At 48.3% G+C, this 12,049-nt stretch overlaps 1 protein-coding gene across 7 annotated transcripts in view; it reads left to right on the top strand.

Annotated features, from left to right (window-relative positions):
* The window catches only part of DNMT3A (DNA methyltransferase 3 alpha), a 100,733-nt gene extending 89,236 nt beyond the window's left edge, over nt 1–11,497 (top strand). For all 7 annotated transcript variants that reach the window (XM_053589460.1, XM_053589463.1, XM_053589461.1 and 4 more), the window contains 10 exons: nt 88–200; nt 361–544; nt 709–793; nt 2,648–2,793; nt 3,547–3,637; nt 3,813–3,961; nt 5,237–5,322; nt 8,289–8,358; nt 8,984–9,102; nt 10,077–11,497. In XM_053589460.1, coding sequence (XP_053445435.1) covers nt 88–200; nt 361–544; nt 709–793; nt 2,648–2,793; nt 3,547–3,637; nt 3,813–3,961; nt 5,237–5,322; nt 8,289–8,358; nt 8,984–9,102; nt 10,077–10,218 — 1,185 coding nt within the window. In that variant the 3' untranslated portion in view covers nt 10,219–11,497. The remainder of the gene's footprint in view (nt 1–87; nt 201–360; nt 545–708; nt 794–2,647; nt 2,794–3,546; nt 3,638–3,812; nt 3,962–5,236; nt 5,323–8,288; nt 8,359–8,983; nt 9,103–10,076) is intronic.
* Nucleotides 11,498–12,049: the final 552 nt, after the last annotated feature.

Below are 12,049 nucleotides of genomic sequence, written 5' to 3'. Positions count from 1 at the left end.
GGCTGAGTCAAGGTTCCAAGCCAGGTTTGAGGCCCGCCTTCACGCTGGCTGCCCTGGTAGTTTCTGACCCCGTGCGCTGCTCCCTAGAACTGCTTCCTGGAGTGTGCGTACCAGTACGACGACGACGGCTACCAGTCCTACTGCACCATCTGCTGTGGGGGGCGCGAGGTGCTCATGTGCGGGAACAACAACTGCTGTAGGTGAGGCGCTGCCGGACCAGAGCTGGCCCTCCTCCCCAGCCAGGACCTGCCTGCCGTCCCCCAGCTGTGCTCTGGTCTGGGCGCTTCTGTTCCGGGTGGCACGCCATGGCATTCTTGGGTCAGGGCTGGGGATCCCTCTGCTCACTGGGCTTCCTTCCAGGTGCTTTTGCGTGGAGTGTGTGGACCTCTTGGTGGGGCCGGGGGCTGCCCAGGCGGCCATTAAGGAAGACCCCTGGAATTGCTACATGTGTGGGCACAAGGGTACCTATGGGCTGCTCCGGCGGCGGGACGACTGGCCCTCTAGGCTCCAGATGTTCTTCGCCAATAACCACGACCAGGAGTTTGTGAGTGCTGGGCTTAGGGCGAGGTCTTGAGCTCTTTTTGCTGAGACTTGGTGGTGGTTTGCGCAGGTCCGAGGAGGCTGGCTGGAGGGCCAGCCCTGGCTGGGGTGGAGGGGGCTGTCGATCACTACCGGGCATTTACTCGACCTGTCATCCTCTCTGCTTAGGACCCTCCAAAGGTTTACCCACCTGTCCCAGCTGAGAAGAGGAAGCCCATCCGGGTGCTATCTCTCTTTGACGGAATTGCTACAGGTGAGTGGCACAGACCCAAGAGAGGTGCTGGTCCTCTAGTCCTAGGATGGGGGACCATGTTCTCGTGAAACAAAATGATTGTTAACGTCACAGCTGTTAAAATATTACCCTAAAGAGAAAACATTTATGTTAAATGAAAAAGTATGCAGTCCATAGACACGGGACTTGGCCATAAATAAAAAGTAAAATACCGTCCTGTTGGCTGTGCACCTCCTTAATGAAGGAGGTTCTACCTCAAAGGACAGACTCGGACTTTGTGACCAGCGCACAAATGTACACAGTTCTGTTGTGTTTTACTTACACACAGATGTTATAAAAAGGAGCCTTTTTAAAATTATCTGTTAATCTTTTATTAATACTTTGATATTTGTCCTTTTAGATTTTTCTGTGCATGTATTTATACAATCATACACGTACAGATAGATAAAGAGAATGGTAAATGCATACCGTTTGCTCTGTTACTTGCGTTGTCACTTATTATGACTACTTTTTCACGTCAAGAAATACAGAACTATATATTTTGTATTTAAACGCTGCATGGGATTCCCTTTTTTTCTTCTTCCTTTTTTTTTTTTTTTTTGATGTAGCTCTTGTTGCCAGAAATTTCAATTTGTAAGAAAGGACTAACTCTCCTGAGAACTTGTGCCTTTATCTGATGGGGAGGGGGAAGCCTTAGGCAAAGGCTGGGGGTGGGGATGGCTTTAGAGGCCAGATGTTTGTCTTCTATTCTAAGCTTAAGGCTGATGTTCTATAAACCTAGAGAAATTCATTTACAGTTTTCGTTTCCCAGGCTAGAATATGTTATGTCACAACCCAAGTGGCTGTAAACGCTCTTTGATGGGAACATCTGATGGGAGCAGTAGAAATGCCACCACTGTACAATTTCTCCTGAAGCTCTTGGGTCATCCAGCAAGCATGGATGGAGGGATTGTGGTGAGGAAGTCAGTGCAGGTAGTTGGCTCAGGAGGAAAGATGGTGCATGAGGCATCCTACTCTGTCTTGAGAACCATTTGTGATGCAAGAGAGGGCATGAGTGAGGAATATAAATGGCTCTAATGAGGTGGCAAGGGGTAGACAGTGTTGGGGACTTAAGGGGAGGGGAGGGAAGTCGAAGTCCAAGGTCATTTAGGTTGAGTCCTGAAGGATGGGGTAGAATTGCAGTGTGAGGCAGTAGGGGATGAGGAAGGACCAAGATGTAGATCAGGCGTCCTCAGGCATCCTTTTTTTATTTGTTTGTTTGTTTGTTTTGTTTTGTTTTTTTTTGGCCAGGGTTAGGTTTGAACCCGCCACCTCTGGCATATGGGACCGGTGCCCTAGTCCTTGAGCCACAGGCGCTGCCCACGTCCTCAGACTTTTTAAACAGGGGGCCAATTCACTGTCCCTCCGACCGTTGGAGGGCCAGGCTATAGTTTAAAAAAAAAAAAACACTATGAACAAATTCCTATGCACGCTGCACATATCTTATTTTGAAGTAAAAAAACAAAATGGGAACAATTACCATCACACCGCCTCATGTGGCCCGCAGGCCGCAGTTTGAGGACCCCTGGTGTAGGTGGTAGAAACAACAAAGAAAAAGCTACCCAAAAAGTCAGCTGTGTTCTCCATGGATCCTGAAGCCACCACCCTGTGGTCAGCCTGCCTCACCTCTGACCATCTCCCAGCTAGGCCCAGCCAGGCCTGAAACAGCCTCAGTGTACTTAGTGATGTTCCAATTTGACCCAGAAAGGATCTAAGGCAGCTTTGTGGGGAGGGTTTGGTCTTGTAGCTGACCCATGTGTTCTGGTGGCCACCTGTTAAGACCAGGGTGCTGGGGAGATAGTTCTGAGTGACAGTGCTCTCTGCTGGCCAACACAGGGCTCCTGGTGCTGAAGGACTTGGGGATCCAGGTGGACCGCTACATTGCTTCGGAGGTGTGTGAGGACTCCATCACAGTGGGCATGGTGCGGCACCAGGGGAAGATCATGTACGTCGGGGACGTCCGCAGCGTCACACAGAAGCATGTATGTCAGTGGGAGCCCCGCCTTCCCTCCCTGCACACTCAGCTCCTGAGCATCCCCCTACCCCCTTTCACTTTATTTCTTTGCTCCCTTCCATTCATTGTCCCTTACCCCCCTCTTCTCTTTCTCCTTCCATTTTTTCTTCTTGTTTTAAGAAGGTAAAGGGCAAATTTAGAATGGGAATTTGGAACTTGCCTTTTGGGGCTCCAGCTACTCCCTGGGCTATTTTCAGCCCCCTTTCTACTTGGTAGAGTGCCGTGGCTTAGACGGTTCCTCTCCTGATAACTTGTAGCAAATAGCTTTACTAACCTCCTTTTCTGGGGGTTCTGGCAGTGTGGCTCTGCTCTTCTAGGTGTCTGAGCCTACCTCTGAAATGGTAAGCCCTCTGGAATTCTGAAGGGCATCTGGAGGGCATTCAGATGGCCCAGACACTGCCACATCTGCTCAGAGTGCAGGGCACCTTCAGACTCAGCGTCTGCCTAAACCACCTTCTAGCAAATGGTGCATTTCCTGCCTGGTGCCCTCTGGTTTCCCTCCTGCCCTCAGAGGTGACCCATGTTGGTCCCTCACTTGTTTAGGAAGCTGAGCCCAGACAGCCTCATTGACTTCCCATGGCTGCACAGTGGGGAAGTAAGCAGAGCAGCCACATCTCCTCTTCTGTGCCAAGGACTTTTTTGCCAGATTCACAGATAGTTCCTCTTTTTTCTGCCTCTGTCCCTGGACAGCAGGCCCATTACATTGCCTTTATCCTCTCAGATCCAGGAGTGGGGCCCATTCGATCTGGTGATTGGGGGCAGTCCCTGCAATGACCTCTCCATCGTCAACCCTGCCCGAAAGGGACTCTATGGTAGGTGCTGCCCTCATGTCTCCACCTTCTGAGCTGGTGCTTCTGCACTTAGGCTTCCTCCTTGGATACTTCTGCCCTGGGACAGCTGTTCCCAATGACCCTGTCTGCCCTTGCCCTCCCCACACCACCTGTCTTAGACAAACCCAGCTGATGGCTTTCTCTTCTGACCTCTCAGAGGGCACTGGCCGGCTCTTCTTTGAGTTCTACCGCCTCCTGCATGATGCGCGGCCCAAGGAGGGAGATGATCGCCCCTTCTTCTGGCTCTTTGAGAATGTGGTGGCCATGGGCGTTAGTGACAAGAGGGACATCTCGCGATTTCTCGAGGTATAGCCAGCTTTCTTGGTTTGACCAGCTCACTAATGGCTTCTGCCTTGGACTGCTGCTTTATCCCTGTCTCATCTGCATTGTGGAGCTGGGGACTGATGACTTATGCTTCGCAAGGGCCTATTTGGGAAGCTCTGGGCTACCCAAATAGAAAGGGAGGAAGCAGTGTCAGAGGCCCGGCTCAAAAAGCACTGGTGGTCCCTCTCTAATAGATGGTATCATAGGTGTGGCCCTCAGGGCTTGCAGGACCTGTCACAGAATTAGATGGGATGCCAGACGTCTGGGGTTGGGGATTCTTTTTTTTTTTTTTGGCCGGGGCTGGGCTTGAACCCGCCACCTCCGGCATATGGGACCGGCGCCCTACCCGTTGAGCCACAGGCACCGCCCAAAATAGACACATCTTAACATTTTCTTTTTTTTTTGGACGGGGCTGGGTTTGAACCTGCCACCTCCGGCATATGGGACCGGCGCCCTACTCCTTCAGCCACAGGTGCCGCCCCGGGGTTGGGGATTCTATGCGGTGTTACAGGGGGACCTCTGAGATGGCCAAAGTCAATGTTCCCTGACCAGAAGGACCTGGCACCATGATAGATGCTTTGTGGCATCTGAGTTTTTAATCCTTATAATGAGAGGCCCAGCTTATCTGTAGGCCAGGTTTGAGCCATACAGAGCATTTCTGCTGCTAGTGGCGTTCTTGGGGTGGGCCACCTGGGAGCTTGAGCCCATGCTTCTGAGTCTCAGGGTGAGTAACACCTCGAGCCAGTGTTCTGACTTTAAATCGGAAGAAGCATCTTTTGGCTTATAATAAGGATGTGTACTGAACATAGCCTCACATGCTGGAATTGGCTTTCTCAGGGCGTCTGGGTAGCCTAAAGCTGTGCTATCCTGTATGGTAGCCATTGGCCACTTGTAGCTATTTAAATTAACATTAAAAATTTCGGTTCCTTAGTTGCACTGGCCTCATTTCAAGTGCAAAATAGCCACGTGTAGCTAGTGGGCTTGTGGCTACAGCCCTGAACGGAGCAGATAGAGTACATTCCCACCATCGCGAAAGTTAAGTTGGACCATGCTGGTCTAGAATGTTCAGTGAGAGCATGTGGAATGTGTCTGAGTTCTATTCCGCCTTTTGCTGGTGACTTCAGGCTATCCCAGTGCTTGATTCCTGAGACAGCAGTAAGGAGCCTTCAAGGCTTTAAGACTCTAAACCAGCAACATTACTTAGCAACATTTAATATTCTTCCTTTGCTCATCCTTAAACTCTCTCCTGTTTTACAGTCCAACCCTGTGATGATTGATGCCAAAGAAGTGTCAGCTGCACACAGGGCCCGCTACTTCTGGGGTAACCTTCCTGGTATGAACAGGTTGGTGAGACCTCCCAGGTCTGGGTGGCTGTGGGCCAGGGTCTGTAGGCAGGATGGCCTGTGGGAGGTGGAAGGGGTCCTGAGGGCTCTTTTGGGCTGACCTCTGCTGAACGGCTTGCTGCTCTGCCATCCTCTTCTATATTTCCTTGTCCTTGAGGAAAGAGAGGGAGTCAGGGTATACAATATTTGTCTGAGGCTCAGTGCCTGTGGCTCAAGCAGCTAAGGCGCCGGCCACATACACCTGAGCTGGCAGATTCTAGCCCGGGCCCACCAAACAACAATGACAGCTGCAACTAAAAAAAATAAAATAGCTGGGCGTTGTGTCAGGTGCCTGTAGTCCCAGCTACTTGGGAGGCAGAGGCAGGAAAATCGCTTGAACCCAGGAATTGGAGGTTGCTGTGAGCTGTGATGCCACTGTGCTCTACCCAGGGTGACAGCTTGAGACTGTCTCAAAAAAAAATTTTTTTGAGAAACCAACAACTAGCGATCTTAAGCAGAACCTTTAAAAGTGCATTCGTGCAGCCCATTGACATAGTTGGTTCTGCTACCCTGTTCCCCTGAAAATAAGACAGTGTCTTATTTTAAGGTGTGCTTCCAAAGATGCTCTAGGTCTTACTTTCAGGGGACGTCTTATCTTTCCTGTAAGGAGGTCTTATTTTCGGAGGATGTCTTATTTTTGGGGAAACAGGGTATGTTGGTGATGTATCCAGAGCCATTGGTCCTTAGATACTCCTGGGGTGTAAAGCTGTGGAGAGTGACTTTGGGGATGGGAAAGGGCCGTGCCCTGCTCTAGGAGAGGGAATCTTGAAATAGCACCATGCACGTTTGAGGGTTCTGCTTAACTTACTAATCACATACTTTGTTGGCTGCAGGTCCTTTTTTGGAAGGATTTTCTTCATTTAAGTTGCACAGATACAGATTTTGGCCAGGTGTGGAGCACCCACATGTAATCCCAGCTGCTTGGAAGGCTGAGGCAGGAGGATTGCTGGAACCTAGGAGTTGGAGGCTGTAGTGAGCTGTGATCATGCCACTGTACTACATTCAGCTTGGCCAACAGAGCTGGCCCTTTCTCAACAACAAAAAGATTTTAATATCCAGAAATGAATTTAGTTCTGTTTCCTCAGGTGTAATAATTGCATTATAAAAAGGCCTTTGAAGAGAAAAGAATTGCTCCAGCGTTTGCAGTTCAAAAGCAGAATGAGAGCCACCCAATCTAGATATGCATTGTGGAGAGAAGTAGTTTCCAGAATGTTTTGGGTCATGGATTTTAAACCTCTTTGGTAAACATAAAAGTAGGAAACATCATTTCACCTGGCCCCAGTCAAATACTCTCCCTTTGCCATTCACATGAGGCTGTGGGACCTTTCTAATCTCATACTCATTTGGCTGAGTTACCATCTTTTGCGAAAGCTTGTTGGGAAGGAGGTAGGTCAGTGGGGAGCTAACCTGAAACCTGTCTGTGTCACCCCAAAGTTCTCCAGATACATGTCTATATTGGGAGAATGGACGGGTTTATATAGTCCAATGTTGGGAAAACTGATGTGTATATTGGGAGAGTGTATATATTGGGAAAATGGACAGATGTATACAGTCCAATATTTTTTCTTTTTTATTTAATTTTATTTCATTTCATTTTTGTTGAGACAGAGTCTGTGTTGCCCTCGCTAGAGTGCTGTGGTGTCACAGCTCACAGTAACCTCAAACTCTTGGGCTTAAGCAATTCTCTTGCCTCAGCCTCCTAAGTAGCTGGGACTACAGGCACCCGCCACAACACCTGGCTATTTCCCATTGCAGTTGTCATTGCTGTTCAACTGGCACAGGCTGGGTTCAAACCCGCCACCCTTAGTGTATGTGGCTGGCGCCGTAACCACTGTGCTACCAGCACTGAGCCTACAGTCCAGTATTTTCATGGAGCCACTGAGTCAGTGTCTTCCTACATGCCTGGTCCTGTGGGATTGTTCTCACCTGCTTCTTTGAAGTTCAAGGAAGAGCAGAGGTGACACACAGGGTCGAGTAGATGGTATGTAAACACAGGGAGGTGCCTGATTTGACCACAGGGCCCCGTGGTCCCTGTGGGGTCATGGAGCAAGAGCTATGGGAAACTTTTAAAAATGTTCTGGTTGGATGCGGTGGCTCATGCCTGTAATCTTAGCACTCTAGGAGGCCGAGGTGGTTGGCTCCCTTGCTTTCAGGAGTTCAAGACCAGCCTGAACAAGAGTGAAACCTCATCTTTACTAAAAACATAGCTGGGTGTTGTGGCAGGTGGCTGTGGTCCCAGCTAGTCGGGAGACTGAGGCAAGAAAGTCTCTTGAGCCCAAGAGTTTGAGTTTACTGTGAGCTATGACACTAAGGTACACTGGCCTGGGGCAACAGAGTAAGACTTTGTCTCAAAGAGAAAAAAAAATTCACAACATTTTCTTAAATGTCAGAAAAGGTCAGCACTAAAGGTAATCTTCAGTTATTTGGTCTGTCCCCTGAGAAGTGATGCATTTAGTGTCACAGAATTTAGTCCTCAGGGAGCTGTGCAGCATCTGAGTCTCTTTAACTGTGCCTGTAAGGCGTATAGTCTCAACATCATCCAGTGTACACACTGTGAAACCCTGACCACAAATCAAGACACAACAGTCTGACACCTCCAAAGTTTGCTTTGTGGTACAACACTTAAAACTCAGTGTATTTTAAAATAACTGATATAAAAACAGTTGAGGCCTTCCCCCTATTCTGGGTAGACGTTATCTGCCTATTGGTAGTTTGAGACCATCTTTGAATTTACCTTTAAAAGATCAATGCTTGGTGGGGTTTTGTCCTTGGATGGCTGCAATGTGTGTTGGTGTGTTTGGGGGGAGTTTGAAGAGGTTTGTTGTGTGTGTGTATGAGAGAGAGAGATTTTAAGAGGGTAGCATCTCTGGGTGACCTCCTGCTGTTCTCCCGGTTTCTGCTGTTACATCTCTTGTTCTGCCTCCTAGGCCATTGGCATCCACTGTGAATGATAAGCTGGAGCTGCAGGAGTGTTTGGAGCATGGCAGGATAGCCAAGGTCAGCGCAAGTGTCTAAGGCCTCTGCTGGGGGCAGGGAGAAGGGTAGGGGTAGGTAGAGTGGTGGCCAGGGCCATGTCCTACCTGCCCCTCCAGGGGTCGTGGGCACTGCTAGTGTGGAGAAGGTGGTCTAGGAGATGCATCAGGGTGATGAGGCCACTCAGCCAGAGGACAGCCCAGGGCGCCAGCCTTTAGCTCTTTTTCCCTCGTGAAGCCATCCCCAGATACAGACCTATTGCAAAAACCTTCAGAACAGAACAGCCTCTGGTGATATGGAAGCTCCATTTCTCTCTGAAGCTGAAATCTCCTGGAGTGGGTTTATGGGGCAGCTTCCCGCATTCAGGACTCCCTGCATCCTTTACCCTGCAAGTGACCCCACCTCTGAAAGAATCAAGTCTTTGAAAGACTTAGGAAGAATAGTGGCTAGAGCTTCTGCCTCTCAAGTCTTTGGCTAGTTAGACTGGACTACGGACGGCCAGGTAACTCGAAGTAGGAAGAAAAGTAGGGCTGTGGGATCAGTGGAGGCTCACGCTCAGTGTGCCTGGCACACTCGGTAGACACATGACCATTGTGAATTAGTTGAGTGAATTTGTGCTCATTGCTCTTTTCTTCTATTCATTTTCTAGTTCAGCAAAGTGCGGACCATTACTACTAGGTCAAACTCCATAAAGCAGGGCAAAGACCAGCATTTCCCCGTCTTCATGAATGAGAAAGAAGACATCTTATGGTGCACTGAAATGGAAAGGTACTGAGTGGGTGTGCCGGCAGGATGGGTGTGGTGTGGGCTGCTCTGATCCCCTGTGCTTAGGGGAGGGTTCTCTGCTTTTCCCCATAAGAGTTGTTTTCTTCAAGTACCACAAGAGCAGTGGGTTTTACCAAGCATTTCCCAACATGACCAACTCCTGGCAAGCCCGGCTCTGCTGTATTTTAAGGCTGGTTCCAAAGTGAGAGGATTTAGGAATCAGTCCATAATACCGTGGCTCCCAGATTTCCTGCTAAACTCCAGAGAAACACTGAGGCTACAGAAGCTTTCTTAACTTGTAGGTATTTTGTAAACCAAGAGAGCACAGGACCAGACAGATGGACCTTACAGCCTCAGCACCCTGGTTTGGTGCAAACTGGACCCACAAGGCTGGATGATCTTCTCATTCTCTGGGTATAACAAGGATTTAGCCAGATAAAGAGACCATTTACACAAACAACCAGAGCAAACAGGAAATCCTTCAACTTTGGGAGTCAGGCAAGAGTTCAACTCCTTTTTAGTTTTTCTCTCCTGTTATAGGGGAGATAATAGGGTTATATATTTAGTTATCTCTCCTGTTATAGGGGAGATACTAGGGTTATATATTTATTACATGCAGACTTGAGATCTCCATGGTGTGTCAAAATCTCCATTAAAGGGGAATTGTAGAACACATTCTAGAGGTATTTTTGAAGTATTTTTCAAGTTACTGTGTTTCTGCTGGGTCATAAATCTCCAGGCAGTGAACGCTTTACTACCTTTAAAACCACAGTGCCTGGCACACGGTCGGTGACCCAAGTGTTGCATTGGTTGTAAAGGACAGTCGGTTCAGCAGAACCAAGCATGCATCTGAGGTGTGGGCGCTCCTGTACTTCACTTGGGCAGTCATTGGTCACCTGGTCTAGTGTGTAGGCCAGGGCAGCCTGGCCCTAGCCAGGCCAAACCTCATCCAACCTTCTCTGCCTTCTCTCCCCCAGAGTGTTTGGCTTCCCCGTCCACTATACCGACGTCTCCAACATGAGCCGCTTGGCCAGGCAGAGACTTCTGGGCCGGTCATGGAGCGTGCCAGTCATCCGCCACCTCTTCGCTCCGCTGAAGGAATATTTTGCTTGTGTGTAAGGGACATGGGGGCAAACTGAGGTAGATACAAAGTTAAACAAACAAACAAAAAAACACAAAACATAATAAAACACCAAGAACGTGAGGATGGAGAGAAGTAACAGCACCCAGAAGAGAAAAAGGAATTAAAAACAAAAACCACAGAGGCGGAAATACCGGAGGGCTTTGCCTTGCGAAAAGGGTTGGACATCATCTCCTGATTTTCAATGTTAATCTTCAGTGCTATTTAAAAACAAAACCAAGCCCCTCCCCTCCCCTTCCTCCCCCTCCTTTTTTTTTTTTTTTTCTTTTGTTTTCTCTTTTCAGAGGGGTTTTCTGTTTGTTTGGGTTTTTGTTTCTTGCTGTGACTGAAACAAGAAGGTTATTGCAGCAAAAATAAGTAAAAAAAAAAAAAAAAAGTAACAATACCTTGCAGAGGAAAGATGGGAGAGAGGAAAAAAGGAAATTCTATAGAAATCTATATATTGGGTTTTTTTTTTTTTTTTTTTTTTTTTTTTTACTATATATCTCTTTTTGTTGTCTCTAGCCTGATCAGATAGGAGCACACACAGAGGGCAGAAATAGACACTCAAGTGGCAGAATTCCCTCCCAGCCACTGAGCTGTCTTGCCAGCACCATTCCTGGTCATGCAGAACAGAACCCAGCTAGCAGCAGGGAGACAAGACCACCACACAGGACACTTTTCTACAGTATTTCAGGTGCCTACCACACAGGAAACCTTGAAGAAAATCAGTTTCTAGAAGCCGCTGTTACCTCTTGTTTACAGTTTATATATATATGATAGATAAGAGATATATATATAAAAGGTACTGTTAAACTACTGTACAACCTGAATTCATAATGGTGCTTTAAAACAGCGAGATGAGTAAAAACATCAGCTTCCACATTGCCTTATGCGCAAAGGGTTTGACCGAGGATGGAGAAAGGGAGACAGTGTGCAGATGACTCACCATCAAGGTGGGTTTTTACACAAAGTGAAGGAGGAGGATTTGGGAGCAGTGTTCTCCCGTTTCTCCCTGCCAAAAAGGGGGTTAGAGGAAGATGTCGGACCGTGGAAAGCTGAGCGTGAAATTCATCCAGACTCATGCAATAACTTTTTGATTTTTTTCCTAAAAGGAGACTCCCTTGGCAAGATGGCAGGGTAAGGAGTCTTCATTCCCAATTTCCCAGTTTAGCTGATTTGAGGGCTCCTTGTGGTGGGATCAGAAATAATCCAGAGTGTGGGAACGTGACAGTTAAAAACCCCACCTGGAGCAAATAAAAAAACATACAAAACGTACTGGTGCTTTCCTGTCTAAGTCGCCTTTTGTGTGTTCTTTTATGAGGCCCCCACCATCCACCCCTCTGTGCACAAGGCGGCTCCTGGCCCCTGGAATGTGATGTTTTTGGTCATCTCCAAAGGCTGCAGTTTTATACTGGGAGGCTGATGACACCTTTTATTATAGTTATTCTTATGGTTCTGGTTATAGTTATGTTTGTTTTAAGATTTTCTTTTAAGAAAACAAAAACCCAACACCCTTCCCTTTAGGTTTCAAACCAAGGTGCGGGGAGCAGGGTGCTTCTAAGTTAGCTGTGGCTCTGGTGCCCTGGCTCCCTACCCCTTGGGCCAGGTGGGCCACTGGGCACGGTGGCAGCGGGGCAGCCAGGGAGTCCCCGAGGCCTGCCTTCCGGGCTCGTCATTCTTCTCTTCTACTCCCCTCCTCTTGAGTCAGGTGTGTCAGGGCTGGAGGGAGGACCGGGCAGGCTCTCTCCTTGTGTGTGTGATTGGAGTGGTGTGTATTTCTTTTCTAGTACTTGGTCTGATGATAGCTGTGCTCTTACCTCGAGTCAG

The sequence above is a fragment of the Nycticebus coucang genome, chromosome 4, assembly GCF_027406575.1.
Source record: "Nycticebus coucang isolate mNycCou1 chromosome 4, mNycCou1.pri, whole genome shotgun sequence".
Classification (NCBI taxonomy): domain Eukaryota; kingdom Metazoa; phylum Chordata; class Mammalia; order Primates; family Lorisidae; genus Nycticebus; species Nycticebus coucang.
Note: the sequence above shows the minus strand (reverse complement) of the source record. Positions and strands in the feature narration are given on the sequence as shown.